At 43.6% G+C, this 18,226-nt stretch overlaps 2 protein-coding genes across 4 annotated transcripts in view; both read left to right on the top strand.

Annotated features, from left to right (window-relative positions):
* The window catches only part of ROCK1 (Rho associated coiled-coil containing protein kinase 1), a 148,123-nt gene extending 140,171 nt beyond the window's left edge, over positions 1 to 7,952 (top strand). Inside the window, exons 33-34 of one of the 2 annotated variants that reach the window (XM_090039774.1) lie at positions 3,014 to 3,070; positions 6,490 to 7,952. In XM_090039774.1, the coding sequence (XP_089895900.1) occupies positions 3,014 to 3,070; positions 6,490 to 6,493 (61 nt within the window). In that variant the 3' untranslated portion in view covers positions 6,494 to 7,952. The remainder of the gene's footprint in view (positions 1 to 3,013; positions 3,071 to 6,489) is intronic. The other variant, XM_090039775.1, reaches the window with a different exon arrangement.
* A 6,183-nt stretch (positions 7,953 to 14,135) lies between these two features.
* Positions 14,136 to 18,226, top strand: part of USP14 (ubiquitin specific peptidase 14) — a 28,921-nt gene continuing 24,830 nt past the window's right edge. Inside the window, exons 1-3 of one of the 2 annotated variants that reach the window (XM_090039772.1) lie at positions 14,136 to 14,320; positions 16,169 to 16,314; positions 18,101 to 18,133. In XM_090039772.1, coding sequence (XP_089895898.1) covers positions 14,305 to 14,320; positions 16,169 to 16,314; positions 18,101 to 18,133 — 195 coding nt within the window. In that variant the 5' untranslated portion in view covers positions 14,136 to 14,304. The remainder of the gene's footprint in view (positions 14,321 to 16,168; positions 16,315 to 18,100; positions 18,134 to 18,226) is intronic. The other variant, XM_090039773.1, reaches the window with a different exon arrangement.

Here is an 18,226-nt window from a genome sequence, read left to right as displayed (position 1 = left end):
CTCCTTGGCTAGTAGTGAGTTTGAATGATCTGCTGGAAATTGTTTATGATGAAAGTGCATTGCTTGTAGTCAGGTATCATAGAAAGTGCCATATTTGGGGCCTTGGTGCCATATAGTGCCATAGGCGGCTGTAAGGTCAGTAAAGGCTGTGCTTGTTTTCTGCCTCATTTCAAATCTGTTTTCTATGTCAGATGTAAGTTAGTGTCACTTGGTCAGTGGTACACCACTTTTTCCTGAAAGCCAGCTTGCTCTTTGGAGCAAGATGTTCTCTATATTGTCAATGCTAGTGAGTGAGGGTCTGTGCTGAGATGATGAAAATTTATCAAGTATTTTTTTCTTATTGGCATTCTACTTGAGTTGCCCTTTCACCAGGCAAGATCTGGGTTTGCCTGAATGTTCCAGCATCCAGAGTGGAAGCTACATACCTCCTTTGGGTCATATACAAAGGATATATCGTTCAGGCTTACCTAGAGACTAAGATTATCTCCATTACTACTGTTGATAGGGTACCCTGAATCTTGATGTTGACAATTGAAGTCACCTGCATGTAAGGTAATCTGATTTTAAGTAAGTGGGGATGTGATTGAGAACATGGCAGGGGGTGGCTTGTGTATACTACCAAAAATTGTCATTGACCTGGACAGTGTTCTCTTCTGTTGCGCTTTGGGAAGTGTGATGTCTCTTGATCGTGCATGGTAGGTTATTTCTGATGAAGGTAGCCAGGCTGCGGATCCTGCTGGCTACAGAGTCTGCAAGGCTGTAGCCTGCCAGCTTCATCTTCCACAGCTGTTCTATATGTGTTTCTTGTAGAAGGTTTCTGCATATGGTTTCATTTTCCTGGTGATGTGTTCCAGCACTGATTGCTTGAGCGAGGTATAGCTTGAACAGTCAAGCTTTTCCTTCATAATGGGAGAGGTTGCTCTGGCTCATCCTGTAATTAGTATATCAAAATTGGAAAGTATAGTGTATCAAAATTGAAAAAATCAGAAGTCAAATTGCCTTAGTGACTTGGTTTCACTTTATGGCTACTTATGGGAGGCACCACAAAAGGTCATCACTGTTGTCCCCACCAGATCCTAAATATTCCCTGAGTATGTGTTTGGTAAAACCTGCAAGTGCTTCAGCTCTAGACTTTTGCACAAGAGAGCACCCCAGCTGGTCCAGCCAGCATGCTTCCTTCAGCGCAACCCAGGTCTTCTGCCTCTGATCTGTTCCACAATAAGGTGCTGGGTATGCATCCAAAACCCATATACATCACTTAAAGGACTTGTATTGGCTTCAGTGGGTTTTGAATCAGGCCTTTAGCACTTTTCCAATTACTGTGAAATATTCCCCTTCTGGCAACTTCTAATTCTTCTCTTCGTAAGGAGCAGTAACAGAGTCCTCATACTGCATTTAGTTGCTCAGACTAATTGGCAGTATTCATCACATTACCTTGTAAGTCTGATTCTTCTGAGATACTGTAACACAAAACTCTTGCTCTCCCAGTTACTTAGGCAAAAGTTCTTTCTAAAATGGTATGTTGCTTTTAGAATGAGTGCAGGGCTTAATAATTTTTTATCACCACAGGCTACTGGTTGCAACTCCGTTCCAGTTGAAGACCTCAAATCTCCACATCTTCCAACACACAGCAGATGCTGTGGAGTGAATAGATGGAAAAAGACAGGTAGTGGTAGGAATGTGGAGAGGTCTCCTCTGCTGCTCTGATTGTAGATTTCCTGAGCTGCCACAGGCTGTATCCAGTCTGTTCCGGGACCAGGTCTGTCCTGTGGGCTGTAGGTTGCCAGTGTCTGACTTAATCCTTTCACTTGAAGCGATCCTTTTATATAATGAGTTCTGGAGAATTCACACGTTTGGTTTTGTCCTTTTTTTGTCTATTTTTTTTTATAGCATTTGTCCATTTTTGTAGCATTTGTAAAGGAGATCTCCCATTCTTAAATGCTTCTAAAAGAAGGCTGTTACTAAAAGGAAGGTTTTCTTTTTTTTCTTTAAATCTTTGGACTATATTCTTGCCTTCTTTTAAAGGAGAAAAGAAATTATTTCATAACTATGTGTGTATGCAAATAGACTTTATTCTAAAGATGATTTTTTTTACTACTATTGATCATTTGAAATACAAAATGACTAGAATATCAAAATTCCTATTGTGACAGTTACTGTGCTAGAACATCGCTGCTTTTCTGTTTTGCAATGTTCCTTGCACAATGTCAGTTTCCTTTTGTGCTTTTGTAAAACTAGTATGTCCTTTTTATTTTACTTTCATACTTTTAATATTGTTTTCTGACTTCAATCTTCACAGAGGCTGCTTGAACTGCATCTCAAGCATGCCCTACTTTCCTCTTCTGGTTGCAGGGGCTTCTGTTCACTGTTTCTATTTGATTATTTTGAACAATTTAGTAACATAACTTACTTTCAGTTATGGCAAATTTTTCAAAGTGGCCATCATGTTGCATATTCTCTGGTTATAGAAATCCAGTGCTGCCTCATGGGCTCTCTTATTGTCTTTTGCTCATCTTGTGTCTCACTCTCGGATCTACTTTTTCAAGGCTTATGCTAAAACAAAATGAAACAAAACAAAAAAAACCAAACAAACCCTACAATACTGCCATATTAGGCAAAACAGCTCTGGTATTCAAATCTTTCATAGTTGTCAACCTTCTTGTTGGAAGAACAGGCAGATTTTTTTTTTTCACTCAGTTGCTGCATCCATTTAAATTAGTTATTTGGCTTCTAAGATTCTTCTTCATCTCAAGATCTTACATTTTTCTAGGCATCTTTTCAGGTTACTTCAGAGACACAAAAACTTTCCATTCAGACACTTGAAAATAATAGGAAGAAATGCACTTCCTCTTATACTTTTTAATCTTACTCGCTCATAGATTTTGGCCTGTGTCCTGGCTTTAGCTAGCATGGGCAGACAATTTACTTCCCTTAAACCACCATCCTGTTTAAACACTCAGCACTTGGTGCATCTGAAATTTTTCTTGAAATATTCATTTCTACATTTCAATAGGTCAAAGGAGTGTGGATCTGTGGGGGAGATTACCCATTCAGAGAACTCCAGTTATTGGTGAGTAACCTTCCCTTTTAACCATCTGGTGATTGTCACATGACAATAGTAAGCTATTCCAGTCATTCTCTTCCATTCCTGAACATGTGACTTCATTAGAATTAGGGAAAAAAGTATTACCCCATAGATAGTTTTCTAAAATATTTTTTTCTCTTTGTCAGTCTCTACTTTATTTCAGAACTTCTGCCCAAAACCTCTTCTAGCTCTAATACTAGTCTTCCTGCTACTGCTGTTCAGAAACAGTTTTTATATATGTATGCTAACTATTTAGGATTTGGATTTCTATTAATACAGAATTTTCCAGGCTAATGAGAATTAAACCTTTAATGTCAACATATTCTCCCCAGACCCTGTTTTTGAATCCCTAAGTGAAGGTGTATTTAGGGTCAGCAGAGAGAGCTGTCTGTAGAAATTTCAGTTCCTTGCATCATAAGATTAATATGGATATATTTTATTTTATCACTATTAATTAAAACACACTCTGTTTTAACTGTGACATGCTGTAAATGCTGAGTGCATATTGTGGCAGGGAAAATGTTTATAGGGCAGAACCACTGCTTATATAATGAGACTATTAGAATTGTCCAGGGGGGTGGGTGACAGAATTGTTACAGGCATACAGAACCATAAGCTGGAATTGAAAAATGACACACTTGGGGGGAGTTGTTCTTTGTTTTGTTTTGTTTTTCTTTTTTAGTTGATGGAACTTGCTTCCATAGGATTTTTGAGGCCAAGAGATTTTAAGATTATTTTTAAGACTCCAAAAATAATCTCAGTTCCCTGTTCTCCCTCTTTTCTCCTCCCCCTTCTCCCTTGCCCCTCCAGAAACAAAATTGTTGTTCACTTTGAGCTGTAGAGGAAAGGATGAGGAAAGATGATAGTCCTCTTGGTGTTTACCTGGGATCTGATAATTGCTGCATTCTTAAAAGATTAGTGTAGTACAACTGAATTGTAGGGGATGAAACACCACCATGCTGTAGTTTTGTAACACACAGGAGCATGTGCTTAACTTCTAAACATGCAAGCACATCCATCTAAAGCCATCTTTTTTCCCCAGTGGATGCTGAGTCGGGCCTTCAAGCACTTTAAGTGCTTTGATAGATAAAGCATTTTTTTCAATTCTGTAAATTTAGAAGTGTGAATAGATGTTTTTGTGTGGTCTAATCTAGCTCTGCTGAAGTTTCCACTGATTTTCACTGTGTAGTGTCAGGCCTAGTAAGGGCCTCTCTGAATGTTCAGGTAAAGGCGTGATAGGTTCTGATGCACGTTCTACACAGTCACACATCCTGCCGTACCACACGTATGGCTGGACACTTGGTTGTGGGACAGCATTAGATCCAACCATGCCTTATTGCCAGGCTGGGATTGCAATCCGAGTGTCCCCCGTGCACCGGCAGGTAGCAAGGTCATGTGGCTCTGGACCCTGCAGCTGATGGGGCCGGGAACAGTGTCAGCTGATGGAGTCATCGCGGGGAGGGGGGGGTGGCCAGCCACGTGTTCAATTAATGGTGTGATAAGAACAAGCAATAAAGCTATTACTTATTTTTTGTTTTATCATGTTCCTTGTTTTATGACGCCTTTAATGGATTGAACAAGTTGCTGAGTTGCAAGTTAAGACACGAGTAACTGTTTAATCACTTCTTAAGTGTAATGTGTAGATGGGGATCTAAGAGTAACTCTATAAATAAGTTCACTTAGTAATTCTAATTTAATCTATGTATTACTTTCAAATAAAAACCAGGACTACATGATGACTTCACTACCAGTTGTAGTGCTGTTTCGAGTCATGAAGCTATATCTTGCTTTTATAACGCCTTCTGTTTTTACAGAGTATTTTATCTGTAGGGTTGCTGTAGAATCTGTTTTTGTATTTATTTCACCAATCTAGTTTATAATTGGCAGGGAAGTGTGGAAGATTAATCAAGTTGGTATAAAAGTTAGTACAGCAAATAGGCTTTACGTCACGGTGGGCAAAATGTGGTCCGCAGGCCAGATGTGACCCACAAGGCCATTCTGTCTGGCTTGTGGGGCCCCTAAAAAAAATTTGGAAAATTTAATATTTCTCTGCCCTTGGTTTTGTCAAAAATGACAGGAACCAAGGGCAGTAGGACCTAGGGGAAGCCCAGCAGGCTCCAACAACAGTGGGGCCCACCCGGCCCCGCCACCCAGCTGGAAGCCCCTGCTGGGGTTTCTGGACTGGGAGCATGTGGCTGCCCCAGCATGGGAAGCTCAAGTAAATGGGGGGTGGGGGGGATGTGGGGGACAGGGACCCTGGGCAGGGAAGGAGCACTGGGGGGGGGGAAGTGGCCCCTCCCCACCCATGCCCAGTACCCTGCGCTGCAGCTGCTTGCAGCCTGTGTGGGGCTGCCTGTGCCCGCTCCGAACAGCCCTATGCAGGCTGTGAGTGCCTGCAGCATGGGGCACCGGGTGTGGGTCAGGTGAGGGGTCACTTTTTCCCATGCTCAGCACCAGCTTCTTCCCTGCCGGTGAGCAGGGGGTCGGGGCTGTGCGCTGCTCCCCACCCCCCCCGCCTGTACCGCGGGGCTGGGGGGGCACTGGGTGTGAGTGGGCAGGGAGCCAGTGGGACCACAGGACTCACCAGTGTGCTGGGGCCAGTGCTGGTGGGGCCCAGAGCAGGGTGGCAGGAGCGCAGGGTCTCAGCTGGCAGGGGCTCTATGGAACTGGGTCGGCTCCCCCATCCCTGCTGGTGCAGCCCAGCCTGGCTCCACAGGCCCCTACCAGCCTGTGCCCCACTTTGGGCTCCACCAGTGCTGGCCCTGGGACATTGGTCCCAAAACATTGGGATGTTGGTCCCAAGATGGTGACCAGGGGCAGGGCACCTGTCAAGGGGCGGGGCTACCCATGCAGCCCTCGACAGCCTGCCAGAACTGGGTAAGTGGCCCTTGGCTCAAAATAATTGCCTGCCCGCTTATGTTATGTCAGACAAAATTCACTGTTCATTTTTGTAGTTTACATTTCAGTACTTTTATATAAGTCTTGTGATGGTCTTTTCTTCTAATTAACATAGAATCAGAGCTTGCATATTCCAAAGTTGCTAATTACACTGCATTAACGTAGTATTGACCTTGTATTTCATCTCGGTATGATTTTGAAACGTTATAGAAACACCTGACACTTATTCATAGCCACTTAGCTTAATTTATGATGTTGTAAATTAATTTTCACATACTAAAATTATCAGAAAATAGTCGCTTTTAATTTTATATCAAATTATATACATTTTTACTTTTCAAATGATTAAGTGGGCTTATAGCATTATAATAGAAGACATATTTAAGTTTTTAAATGTTGCTGTTTGGAATACAAGTACTTATTTATTCATGTTATCTCTTCAGTTAACATTGATTAGAGGCATCTAATGCAATTTTTTCATTAATTATATTTTTTCTTAATTTCAGCTAACCACCTGTACAGTACTTAATGAAACTTCATGGAATGCAGTCTGAAAAACAGGACTCTTTTAACCACACCAAGCAGTGCAGAGAGGCTGTTTGTTGTTCCTTTCAACACAACTATCACAGGCTTCAGGGTTAAGATTGCTGTTACTGTCTCCTCCTTGCTTTGGCACAAAAAACACGCTGAGGGTGTTTTATTGCGGGTTTGCCTAAAGATAGATTAGATTAATTATTACTATGTAATGCAAGTTAAAGCAAATAAAGCTTAGCTAGGTGTATGAAAAAGGTGCTGCCTTTTTGGATTTCTAAAAATGCCTATCAATCATAATAAAATGCAGTCTGCTTTCCTTGTATCAACAAAAAAAAGAACTATACCCTTTGGAGGAGGGGATATTTATATCAAAATGAGCACATAAACTTGAGTAGAGAAGAAAAATATCTCAAAATGAGATGGACTGAAATTTCTTTGACTCGAAAGTTGTGCTTTCAAAGACTGCAGATCAAGTTTAAAAATGAAGCCGTATAATCACTTGAACTTCAGTGCCTTCACTGCAGAGTTCTTAACAACCTTAATGCTAATCACCCGTAATGGAACAGATCAAAGTGTTAAATATTTTACATTATGCTTTATAAAATACTGATTCAGCAAGTTTGTAAAGGGTGGGGGGGAGTGTAACAGATAACTGCATTTAATCTATGCATTTTTGCCAAGCCATACTGAGTTATTTTAGTATTAGAGACATTAGAAACTAACAGTACAAAAAACCCAAGTTTGGAAGCATATTTTGGGGTACATTCATTTCTATAATTGTGTAATGTATTGCCTTTACAATTTTAAGTGATAACATATATTAAGTTAACAAACATTTAAGAAATGTATGCACTGTTTGAAATGTAAATTATTCGTAGAACACTTTTAATGGGTGTTGCATTGTCCTTTTAGTGCCTTAATTTGAGATAATTGTATTATTGCCATGTCGATAAGTGTAGAATCTCAACAACTTATTATGCATCAGTGGTTTTTACTGAACTTTAATTGGTTAAAGTATTGTAGATGCTAGATGCATTTCCTAAATTGAATATAATCTTTGAATGAAAACTCCTGTTACAAAGAAAGATTTCTCATTTAAAAAGCAAGAGGTCTTCAGAAAATGTAGGCAAAGTATGCAACACAGCAACAAAATAGTACACATATGGCCCTTTAAAAACTCCACTGATAATTCAGTAATTACAGTATAAGTGCCGTCAAACTCTTACTTTGTAGCAGGAATACATTCATGGTATGAGCAGTATGGTTTTATTTTTATTTTTTAACCAAATACCTCCTCAGTAATTTATAATGGCTTTGCAGTTGTGTATTAAATAAGCACTGGAAAACTGATTCGTCCTTAGGACGATTTGCATGTTTCAAGTGGTATTGAAAGCCGCACTGATGGATATGTAATAATAAACATATCTGTTATTAATATGGTAATGACTCTCTGCTCATTTAATGAGAAATAAAAGTAATTTATGGAAGGACCCTTTTAAAAATGACTGGTATGGTGTTTTCTCATGACTTCAAGTTTACATTTTTTGTGAGCGCACAGAAAATTTGCTATGAAAATTTTGTAACAGATTATACAAGTATCCATCAAAACATGTATAATTCATGCAATGTTTACAATTTCTATTAGTTTAAAATGGTTGTGTTTGTTTGAATTACATGCAAGGTACAGTTTGCATTTGTAACTGTGCTGATGGGACTCAGAAGAATTTTTTTGTTATGCTACATAAATTAATAAATGCTTGATGTTTTACCCCCTTGTCCTCAAAAAAGGGTGTGTGGTACATACCATGCTCAGTGACTTAGATGCTGCAGTTGAAATAGTGCCAGTGAAACAGCAAACCAGTAGTCTACGAGGGCCTGAAAACAGTAGTGTACCCACTGTGATTACCATAGCCACCTATGTTTTGGGGAAGGGGAGATAACGGGCGCAAGCGTTCTATCAATGGCCATCGTACAACTTAGAAAATCCAACTAAAGAGGTTGAGTCAGAGACATTAGATTATTTTCAAACCTGTGAGTGAACTGTATTAATTATTGCTTCACAGACTTCTATAAGTACAGCACCATCTATTGACTTGATAGCGCTAACCTGATTTGCAAATGACTTGTGACAATTTGGGGTATTCATCTTCCACAGGTATGATGGTTAAGGATGAGAGGATACAAAGGGTAGGGCAGGGATGGGCAAAATGTGGCCCAGAGACCACGTGCAGCCTGCCAGGCCATTCTATCCAACCCACAAAGCCCCTAAAAAAATTTAGAAAATTAATATTTATCTGCCCCTGGCTGCCTGTAAGCAGCCCTCCGCCCAAAATAATTGCCCGCCTCTGGTAGTGGATGGATTGGGAAAAGCATAAAGTATAAATGGATGGTAAGATTGGTTTAATTCAAAATAAATTTCATTCACTTATCCACAAAACTAGATTAATCTGTTTCTATAATTGGTTAAGCTCAGAGAAATGCATTTGACATTTTTTAGTTAAGGTGTTTCTTTCCAATCCAAACTGCTCGCTTCTCCTCCTTAATCTTCACTGGCAGACAGTAAAATCAGTTGTTTTAAGTTTAGATTTACTGCACTTTAAATATATGTGAATTATGAAGGGGACTTGAAGGATTTTTTTTCTTCCACAAACCTATGGTCAGATTATTTTAATGGATTGCATTTGCTTCCCACATTAGATTATATTGAACTGATTTTTGTACCTGAGGCTCAATCTGCTCGATCATTCCTTTTGGCAGCAACTATGCCATAACTCATAGTAGCAGCCTGATGATATGAAGAAGATTTAGAGCAAAATGCTATGAGTGATTTATGGAATAGGAGAAGAATGTGAAGCACCGGACATGCTTTATAGAATGTTAAAACACTTTGGAAATGTTAATATATACCTGTGCTAAAAATTGTACACTTCCTAAATGCTGCTTTTTGCTTGAAGAGAATGAGACTTAAGAGTAAAATTATATTGATTTGTATGTCTGTAGTATGTTGCACCTAAATATTAAAGTCTAGACACATGTTACAATTTGGGTGGGTTAGTGTAAAGAAGGCAGTTGTGGAATGTCTTTCATTGGAGATTAAGAGGAAGCTATTTAGGCATATATTTGGAATTAGCAAATCCTGCATCTGTACAGGGGGTTGGATTAAATGACCCTTAAGAGTCCTGTCTAATCCTATGATTCTATGTTGGTAACTACTTACTGTAGGTGTGGCATATATGTACAGGAACCCTAGCATTTCAAAAAACAAATCCAGCTAAATAATTCTGCTGACAGGGAATCTTCATCTGGACTCTGCAGTGGTGTGACAGGCCCTTTGCAGGGGGGAGGGTTGGATTTTGAATACTTTAAAAGGTCTTTTTCCATTCTAGTCTTACTTCTCCCTTCTTTTTGTGTTCTCTGAACCTCCCATTCAGATAGCTTTCATCGTTAGCAGTGACTAAAAGGAAGATGCAACAGATTTTTCAACGAAACTAGGCTCCATTGACAAGCATCTAGCAAATATCATGTTGACTGTCATGGAAGTCACATCTCTGTATGCCAGCCTCCCCTATGAGGATGAACCACAAGCCGTTCAGAACACTATTCCTGATAATGGTGCTGCTTGTTTCCATCATACTCTTCCACTTTGTCTTCACACACAACTGAATTTCAGGTTTAGGGATTTCCTGTACCTACAAACAAATAGCACTGCCATGGACATGCATATATCCCCCCCACCCCCCATGCCAACGTATTTATGACAGAATTAAAAGTTCATGCCTCCTTGGCTGCCCTCATCTCTGGTCTACTCAAGATGCATCAATGAGATCTTCATTATATGGACACATGGGAAGGAATCTCCCTAGAAATTCTACCAAGGTCCAGTCCTCCATGAAACTGACTCTAGAATACTCCACCCAGCAAATTCATTTCCTAGATACCATGGTGAAAATTTGCAATGGCCGTGTTACCATCACATTGGCAGTCTGTAGGTTTCTGATACACAGCTACCTCCACACAAACAGCTCTCATCCTAAGCACACCACTAGATCCATTATGTACAGCCAGGTTCTACGTTGCAGCTGAATCTGCTCTGATCCCACTGACTAGGATGCACACCTTGGGGATCTAGAACAGGGCTTCTTACACTTTTACAATACAATGCCTAAATCCACTCCAGTGAAGACAGCCAGTCTTGGACCCCCCTCCAACCTGTTACAACTATAGCTCTGAGATGAGGACAACAGAATCCCTCTGGTTGTCACCCATATCCCTGCAACTAGAATATTTTAGACGCGTTAGCAATCACCACCCTCTTCTGGAAAATAGCCATTTCAAGGTAGCTATGGGGAGGAAACCGACCAGCCCCCCCCAATATCAAGTGTCATTTCTCAAGCAATAGGCTACTTAATTCCTAGTTTCACTGAGGCATCAGAACTTGCAACAGACCCAGATGCAAGCTGTGCCCCCTCAATACATATCAGATCATCACTTGACCAAATAACACTGATTATATAATGTCTGTGGTTCATTTACCTGCAACTCTACCAACATTGTATAGTGTTCTCACCTGCTTACAATGTCCCTCTGTTGTCTGCATTGGATGAACAGGACAATCCTTGTGTAAAAGAATGAAGGGACACCAACCTGACATCAAGTCAAAAAACCCACAAAAGTGTGGCAGAAACCTTTCCTGGACGTTCCATCACTGACCTGAGAGTAGCTATTTTTAAATAGTGGAACTTTAAAAGCCAACTTTGAATTCAAAACTGAAGAACAAGAGTCATGTACAGACTGGTTACGTGTTAAGTATGGTCTAAACAGGGACTGTGAATTCTTACCCCATTCCCTGGACCTTTATGTGCTTCTGTGTTTACTACTTGTTTGCTCTTCCCTTCCTTGTCTTAGAATTCAAATAGCTCTCTATTTGATAGCCTGTTCTATGCATGTCCCTTTGTAGCATGTAATGAAGTGAACTCTTGATCATGAAAGCTTATGCATCTCTGATAAGTTGGTCTGTAGCAGGGGTGTCAAACAAGCCCTGTTGCACCTCTGGCCAGCTCAGCTATTGGTAGGCCACTGGAAGTTGGGAGCCATAACCTGCTGTAGAATTTGGGGCCTTTTTGCTCTGCTGGGCATGGCCATTGAAGATGAGCTTGGATTGCTGCTGCCTGGACTTGCTTCCCCAGACTCACTGCCACTGCTCTTGCGGTGGCCAGTGAAGCAGACCTTGAACCACAGGATCGATCTGACCCACAAGGAGCCCTATGGCCTGGATCTGTCCCAGGACCCCACTTGAGTTTGACAGCCCTGCTCTGTAAGGCACAGCTCCATCTTGCCATCTGCCTGACTTCAGAATAACATAGCTAACTACCTCTCTGCTAGCAGTGACCTCTGGGAGACATCCCATCACAAAATAGTGGGAGGACTGACCTAATAGAGAAGAGTGTGTGTTGGGGGGGAATCTTTCCTAGACTGGTCAGCTTTTTATCATTGAAAAGTAGGGACAAGGCTGCCATAGGCTGAGGGCCAGTTTGTTAACAAGGGCCTGTTGCTGCCTAGTGGTAAAGACCGTCTATTCCCGCTCTCTGCCCCTCCCCCCCATCAGATTATCAAACACTCCTTGCTAAAGTAAAAATTAGCAACAGCCTTTTCCAGAAGTGGTGGGTGAAATGCAGACAAGGGGGAGGAACTGGTGCTTTTTACATGGACAATTTTGCAGAGACCTTCTGCAGGTTGGGTTGCAGAGCAGGAAGCAAATGAGAAAATCATCCTCTCTGTGTTGGAGAATGGGCAGTTGCTGAAATGTTTAATAGATTTCTGTGCACCCCCTCTCCCCTGACTCTTCTAAGGAGGGGCTGAGAAGTTGCATGAAGGCAGGAGTGCATATCAGGTTGTCGCATACGCTGGGGATTTTGGTAGTCCCTGGACTATGCTTGGCTGAATCACTTCTCGTGGATAGATGCTTTTGGACGTTCAGAAACCACTTGAGGTAAGCAAATGTGTCCTCCAGAAACCACTCAACTTGGTTATTCCTTTCTAACTGCTCTCGGCAGGAAAATGGTTAAGTAAAACCAGGCGGACTGCAAGGTAGACTTGCACCTTACAAACTCAGGGGTTGGCAAACCCCCAGCACACATCAGAGCATGCCAAGCTTAGGTCATTTCGCTCAGCATGCCATAACTGGCCTGGCCTGTGGGCAGCTGCCGCTGGCAATGGAGCCTAGGCTATTAGCAGTAGACAGTGGGGAAGCCGTAAGCCCTGTTGTGAACAGCCTGGGCTCTGCCAGGCAGCAGCTGCACAAAGCCTAGTTGCATGTGGCAGGTGCACTGGGGTCAGGAGCCTTGGGCTGGTTCTATAGCCAGCAGTGATAGCAGGTGCTCCTAAGAGCATGCAGTAAGGAAGGAGCCAGGGACAGCAGAGTCCTAGCCTCTTCCCTGCCGTGCTCCCTGAGCTGCATGTGCAGATCCTGCCAGCAGGGAGGTCGGCCAAGGTGCAGGTTTGCAGCTGCCGGTGATGAGCCTGGGTTCTGGGGTGGGTGGCAGGGGCAAATGGCTGCACCCGTCTAGAGCCCCAGCCCAGCTCATTGCTGGCAGCAGCTGTACACATGCCTAGGGGAGCGGAGTGGGGAAGCGGCTAGGGCTGCACTGCCGCAAGGATTGGGTCCCTTGCGGCTCTCCTGACACACCAGCATCTTCCAAGTCCAGGGGGTAGGGTTTTTTTTCCCTTTACGCTCACCACAAAAATGCTACCAAGCCCTGGACTAAATGAATCAGGGCAACAGAGAAGCAGCTTCTGTAAAGCTGAGTTCATGTCATCAGCTGCTTAGAAGGGCCAGCACTAAGCAGAGCTCCCGAGCAGGACAGCAAGGTGTGGGGAGCTGAGGCTGCAGTCCTAAGGGTTCACTTATACTTTACAGACCAACCGAAGTAGGTAGCTGATATACCTTGGGTGTTCCTAGGGGTTTACTTCTCAAACTTTCTTGTATCAGGACCCACATGTAAACATCCACCAGTGCCCCTCACTCCTGACCTGCTACTCAAGTGTGGGGAGTAAGGGCTCTGGCAGCCTGCAAGGGGGAAGCCAGTTTCCCACACTTTTCTCCTTTTAAAAGCGAATCTATTTTTAAAGTTTGTATCTGATGAAGGGCATTGCAGCTGCCGGAAGCTCGGGGTACAGATGCGCTGGGTTCAGACGAATCTGGAGCTATAGAAAGAAGGGAGTTACAGGAACGAGTCCCTGGACCGGGAGCAGCCGCTACCGTCTTGGTTTAAACCCGTACTGGACACAGGCCTGGGCGCGGCTGATCCAGTGCTCGCAGTTTCCCTGTCAGATCGGGCTTTGAAAGCGTGCGGCCCGGGCACAGCCAGCCGCCCTCAGCGCTGAGCGCCCAGGGAAGCTCCGGTCCCTGCCCCAAAGCCTGCACCGCTCCCACGCCTTCAGCCGCAGCGCCGCGGCGGCGGACGAGGCTGAGCCGAGCCCGCGAGCCAGAGAAAGGGCGGGGCCACGGAAGTGGCCGGGTTCTTGGTGTGTGCGCGTGAACTTCTACGCCGGCGTTCTGGAGTCTGAAGTGGGTAGGTGTGCGCGTGCGCGGCCAGCCGGTCTTCAGGCTCCGCCCCTTCCGGCGAGGCGCGCGCAGCATTGCCCTGCTTCGTTTCCGGCGCCTGGGCCCCGCTTGCAGCGTCATCCTGAGGGGCCGGTTTGAATGAGCCCCTGAGGCCGGGACGCGCCGGAACTGCCGCCCGCCCCCTGCTGAGCTCGCGCCGCCTCGGGGCTGTCTTCCGCCCGCCATGCCGCTCTTCTCAGGTGAGCCGCGCGCCGGGGCCGGGCCCGGGGCGGCCGGTGGTTGGGGCGGGGGTGAGGCCGGGCCCCACCGTTGTGCTGCAGGGCTCTGCGCGCTGCAGATCATCGAAAGGCTTCAAGAAGCCGCCAGGCCCCAGAGCTCGTCCTCTAAGCCCGCTTTTGCCCGAGGCCGGATCCTCCCTCTCCCAACAAGCGAGTGCCTGGCAGAAAGGTGGCGTTGGAAGATCGCGTGCTCTAGCCAGCCGCTGGAGGCCAGTCGCAGCCCGGTTGGGGCCGAAACTTAGAGGTCCAAAGTTCTTTAAAAGATGCGGTCGCCTGACGAGTTACCGTGTTTTTATCCAAAAAAACCCAAAAAATTCTCTTGTTACATGACTGGCTTCAGATCAGTGAACAAGCCAGCGGTCTGTGAGCCACATGTCACCTGGGAAGGCTCACCCTGTGGTCTCACACCTGACTGACTCTCCCTGACTGTCCCCACTCCTTTGGCTGCAATAACAATTAGTATCTCCAGATTTCTCCCCCTCCTGTCCCCATTCTTATGGCTGCTGCTTTCTGCCCAGTGGGGTGGGGCAGTCTCTCAGCGGCAGGAGCTGAGGGTGAGTCTGGGGCCACACCTAGGGTTGGGGGTGGGGAATGCAGTCATGCCATGCAGCGGTAGGGAGGTGCCCATGTGGCAGTGTGTTGCAGCAGTGGGTGAGGAGGGAGTATCCACATAGTGCACTTGATAGGGTCTGTGCAGGACATAGCTATGGCTGGTGCATGTGGCTTAGAAGATGGGCAGCCCCTGTCTGAACTAAAGCAGTTACCAGTGATGGAATTATAAAGTTCACGTTCCATTAAGAGGGAACAGCGTGTCCACTGCTTGTTTTTTTTCTGGTGCTACCTGCAGCAATTTGTCTGAATATGCTGTTGACAAATTTATTGTGTGACTGGATGTAAAATAATCTCTGCAGCCAAAAGAATTATAACTTAAATAGAAATTTTGGGCTTTTTTTAAGTGTACAGGGTAACTACCTGTCTCTCTATTTTGGTGGGGAAGGTCTATCCTCTTTGCATTCCTGGAAGCTTTAGGGTACAGGCATACACTTTGTTTAAGTGAACTTTCCACTCTGGTAAAGGTGGAGTGGACCTTCAAGGCACAGCAGCTTTACACAGGCGTAAGTCATTTTGTTCTTGAGTAAAGTTATTTTTCAGAAAGTGACATAATATAACTATGTGTTTGTGTAAATTAACCTGTGCACCAAACATGTCTGCTTCTTTCATCTCAGGGTAGCAAATTACCTAGTGCAAACTGGCTGTGCTCTGCTATCTAACACCAGGTACCCACGATAGCACTTACTGTGTAGCTCACTTTGGAGAGCTGTGTCTGTTCTTCATTTTGTAGTAAAATCTAGGCTAAATTAGTCTGTAGTAATTATGCTGAGGATCTGTATCTTATCATAGCAGACATCTGAAAGCACGATCAATTGTAGTCATGCTCTTCCAGGTTAGTAGATTGATGGAAATAACTTTCAGTTTTTGCGTATAAAAATTGGCCAGAAAAGCAGTTTTGCTTGGTCTTATTTTGAAACTTGCGTTCATTGCTGCTGAGCGGATTCTGAATGTATGTGATGCTTTTGGAAACAGAATTTGCATTTGCCTAACAGAATTCTATTTTATAGTTTCCTGAAGGTAATGTATTGTGAGGCTGGGATTGTGAGTAGTAAAGAAGTATCTTGCATAATTTTATATCAATAATCAAGCTGAATTTATTGAGATGATTCAAGGTCTTGAATAAAATGAATAGTTTTAAATTCTCTAAAGTTAATTGAACAGAAAATTATCTAGTTCTGTGTTATTTTATCTTTGCAGTTAATGTAAAATGGGGAAAAGAGAAATTTGATGGCGTAGAGTTGAATACTGATGAACCTCCAATGGTATTCAAGGCACAGCTTTTTGCATTGACTGGAGTTCAGCCAGCCAGACAAAAAGTTATGTTGAAAGGAGGAACTCTGAAGGTAGATATCAAAACTTTTCTGTATTAATTTCTCAAACTGTGTTCCCATATAATGTGTAATCAACATTAACAGTATTAAAAAAATTGTAAGCAGTGTTTCTGAATACAGGCAACCCCCATCTAGTGCTCTTAATTGGTTCCTGAAAAAACGAGTGTTAAGTAAAACTGAAAGTATTTGATGACCCAAGATGGTGACCGCAATTGTTTTTAATTACCCAAGATGGCAATTGTGAGCATTATAACAAAACTTGCTGAGCGCCAAGTGAAATCGGGTATCAGTTTAAAATTAGTGTTATAGTGAAACAGTATTAAGCAAAACAGCGTTAAGTGGGATTTGCCTGTAGTTTCATAGTTTCTAGGGCTGGAAGGGACCTGAGCAGATCATCAAGTCTGACCCCCTGCCATGGCAGGAAAGAGTACTGGGGTCAAGTGACCCCAGCAAGGTGTACATCTAGCCTCCTCTTAAAGACCCCCAGGGTAGGAGCCAGCACCACTTCTCTTGGAAGTTGGTTCCAGATCCTAGCCGCCCTGACAGTGAAGTAGCGCCTCCTGATATCTAACCTAAATCTACCCTCTGCCAGCTTGTGACCATTATTCCTGGTCACTCCTGGTAGTGCTCAGGGAAACAGGGACTTCCTCAGTGCCTGCTGGTCCCCTCTGGCTAGTTTGTAACAGGCCGCTAGATCCGCCCTCAGCCTTCTCTTGTGGAGGCTGAACAGGTTCAGGTCCCGTAGCCTCTCCTCATAAGACCTGCCCTGCTTCCCCCTGATCGTGCAAGTGGCCCACCTCTGGACCCTCTCCATGTTGTCCGCGTCCCTCTTGAAGTGCGGCACCCAGAACTGGACGCAGTACTCCAGCTGCAGCCTGACCAGTGCCGCATAGAGGGGGAGTATCACCACCTTGGACCTGCTTGAGATGCATCTGTGGATGCATGACAAGGTACGGTTGGCCTTCCTGACTGCATCCCCACACTGCCGGCCCATGTTCATCTTGGAGCCAGTGATGACTCCAAGATCCTTTTCTGCCTCTGTACTGACAAGAAGGGAGTTCCCCAGCCTGTTGTTCCTCCCCAGATGCATCACTTTGCACTTGTCGGTGTTGAATCCCATCCTATTCTCATCTGCCCACCCCTGTAACCTGTCTAGGTCCGATTGCAGCCTATTCCTCCCTTCTAGCGTGACCACATCCCCCTTCATCTTAGTATCAGCAAACATTGAAAACATTAAGCTTTATATTGTTGCTTGTTACTGGGAAAACTTCTTGCAGTGTCCATGAAGATTGCTGTTGAAAGAGATAAACTAGTGGTAAATTGTTCAACTTCTTTGTACCATCTTAATCTCCAGTATTTTTCTTATTTTTCTAAGACATGGACAGTTGGAACAGAATGCTGCACAGCTTGTTAAAGAACTTTTGCTTGTGGTCTTGTATTGCAGGCCAGTGAAAACAGTCCTGAAGAGATGGTGCATTTCTGTGCCAGAAACTTGTCCTACCAGTATTACCGAATTTGGGCAACTTGCCTTTCTTTTTCTTCTAGAAGAGGTTTTTTAATCTCACCAATGGTAGTGCAGCTGTAAATGGAGAGCATCTTTTAGAAATGAAAAGTACCTTGTTGCTTATTAGTTTGCTCCAGGCATGCAAAATAATCACATTAGTTAATATTTCACTGTAATGGAAACTTAATGTGCTATTCAGAAAAAATGAATGTTGGTGAAAATATCAATTTTCCTTTCAAATCTTTTACCATAAGATAGTAACATTTACAATTGTTCTCTTCGCTTCAAACATAGGATGAAGAATGGGGCAACATCAAAATAAAGAACGTAAGTGTTGAAATCGATTAAAATACTACTGGCTTTACTTCCAGACTGGTAAATTCCTGAATTATTGAATTAGTGATGGTTTTCAGTTAAGTA

The sequence above is a fragment of the Crocodylus siamensis genome, chromosome 3 (genome assembly GCF_052110815.1).
Source record: "Crocodylus siamensis isolate JL-2025a chromosome 3, ASM5211081v1, whole genome shotgun sequence".
Taxonomy (NCBI): Eukaryota; Metazoa; Chordata; order Crocodylia; family Crocodylidae; genus Crocodylus; species Crocodylus siamensis.
This window is presented reverse-complemented; position numbering and strand designations above follow the sequence as displayed.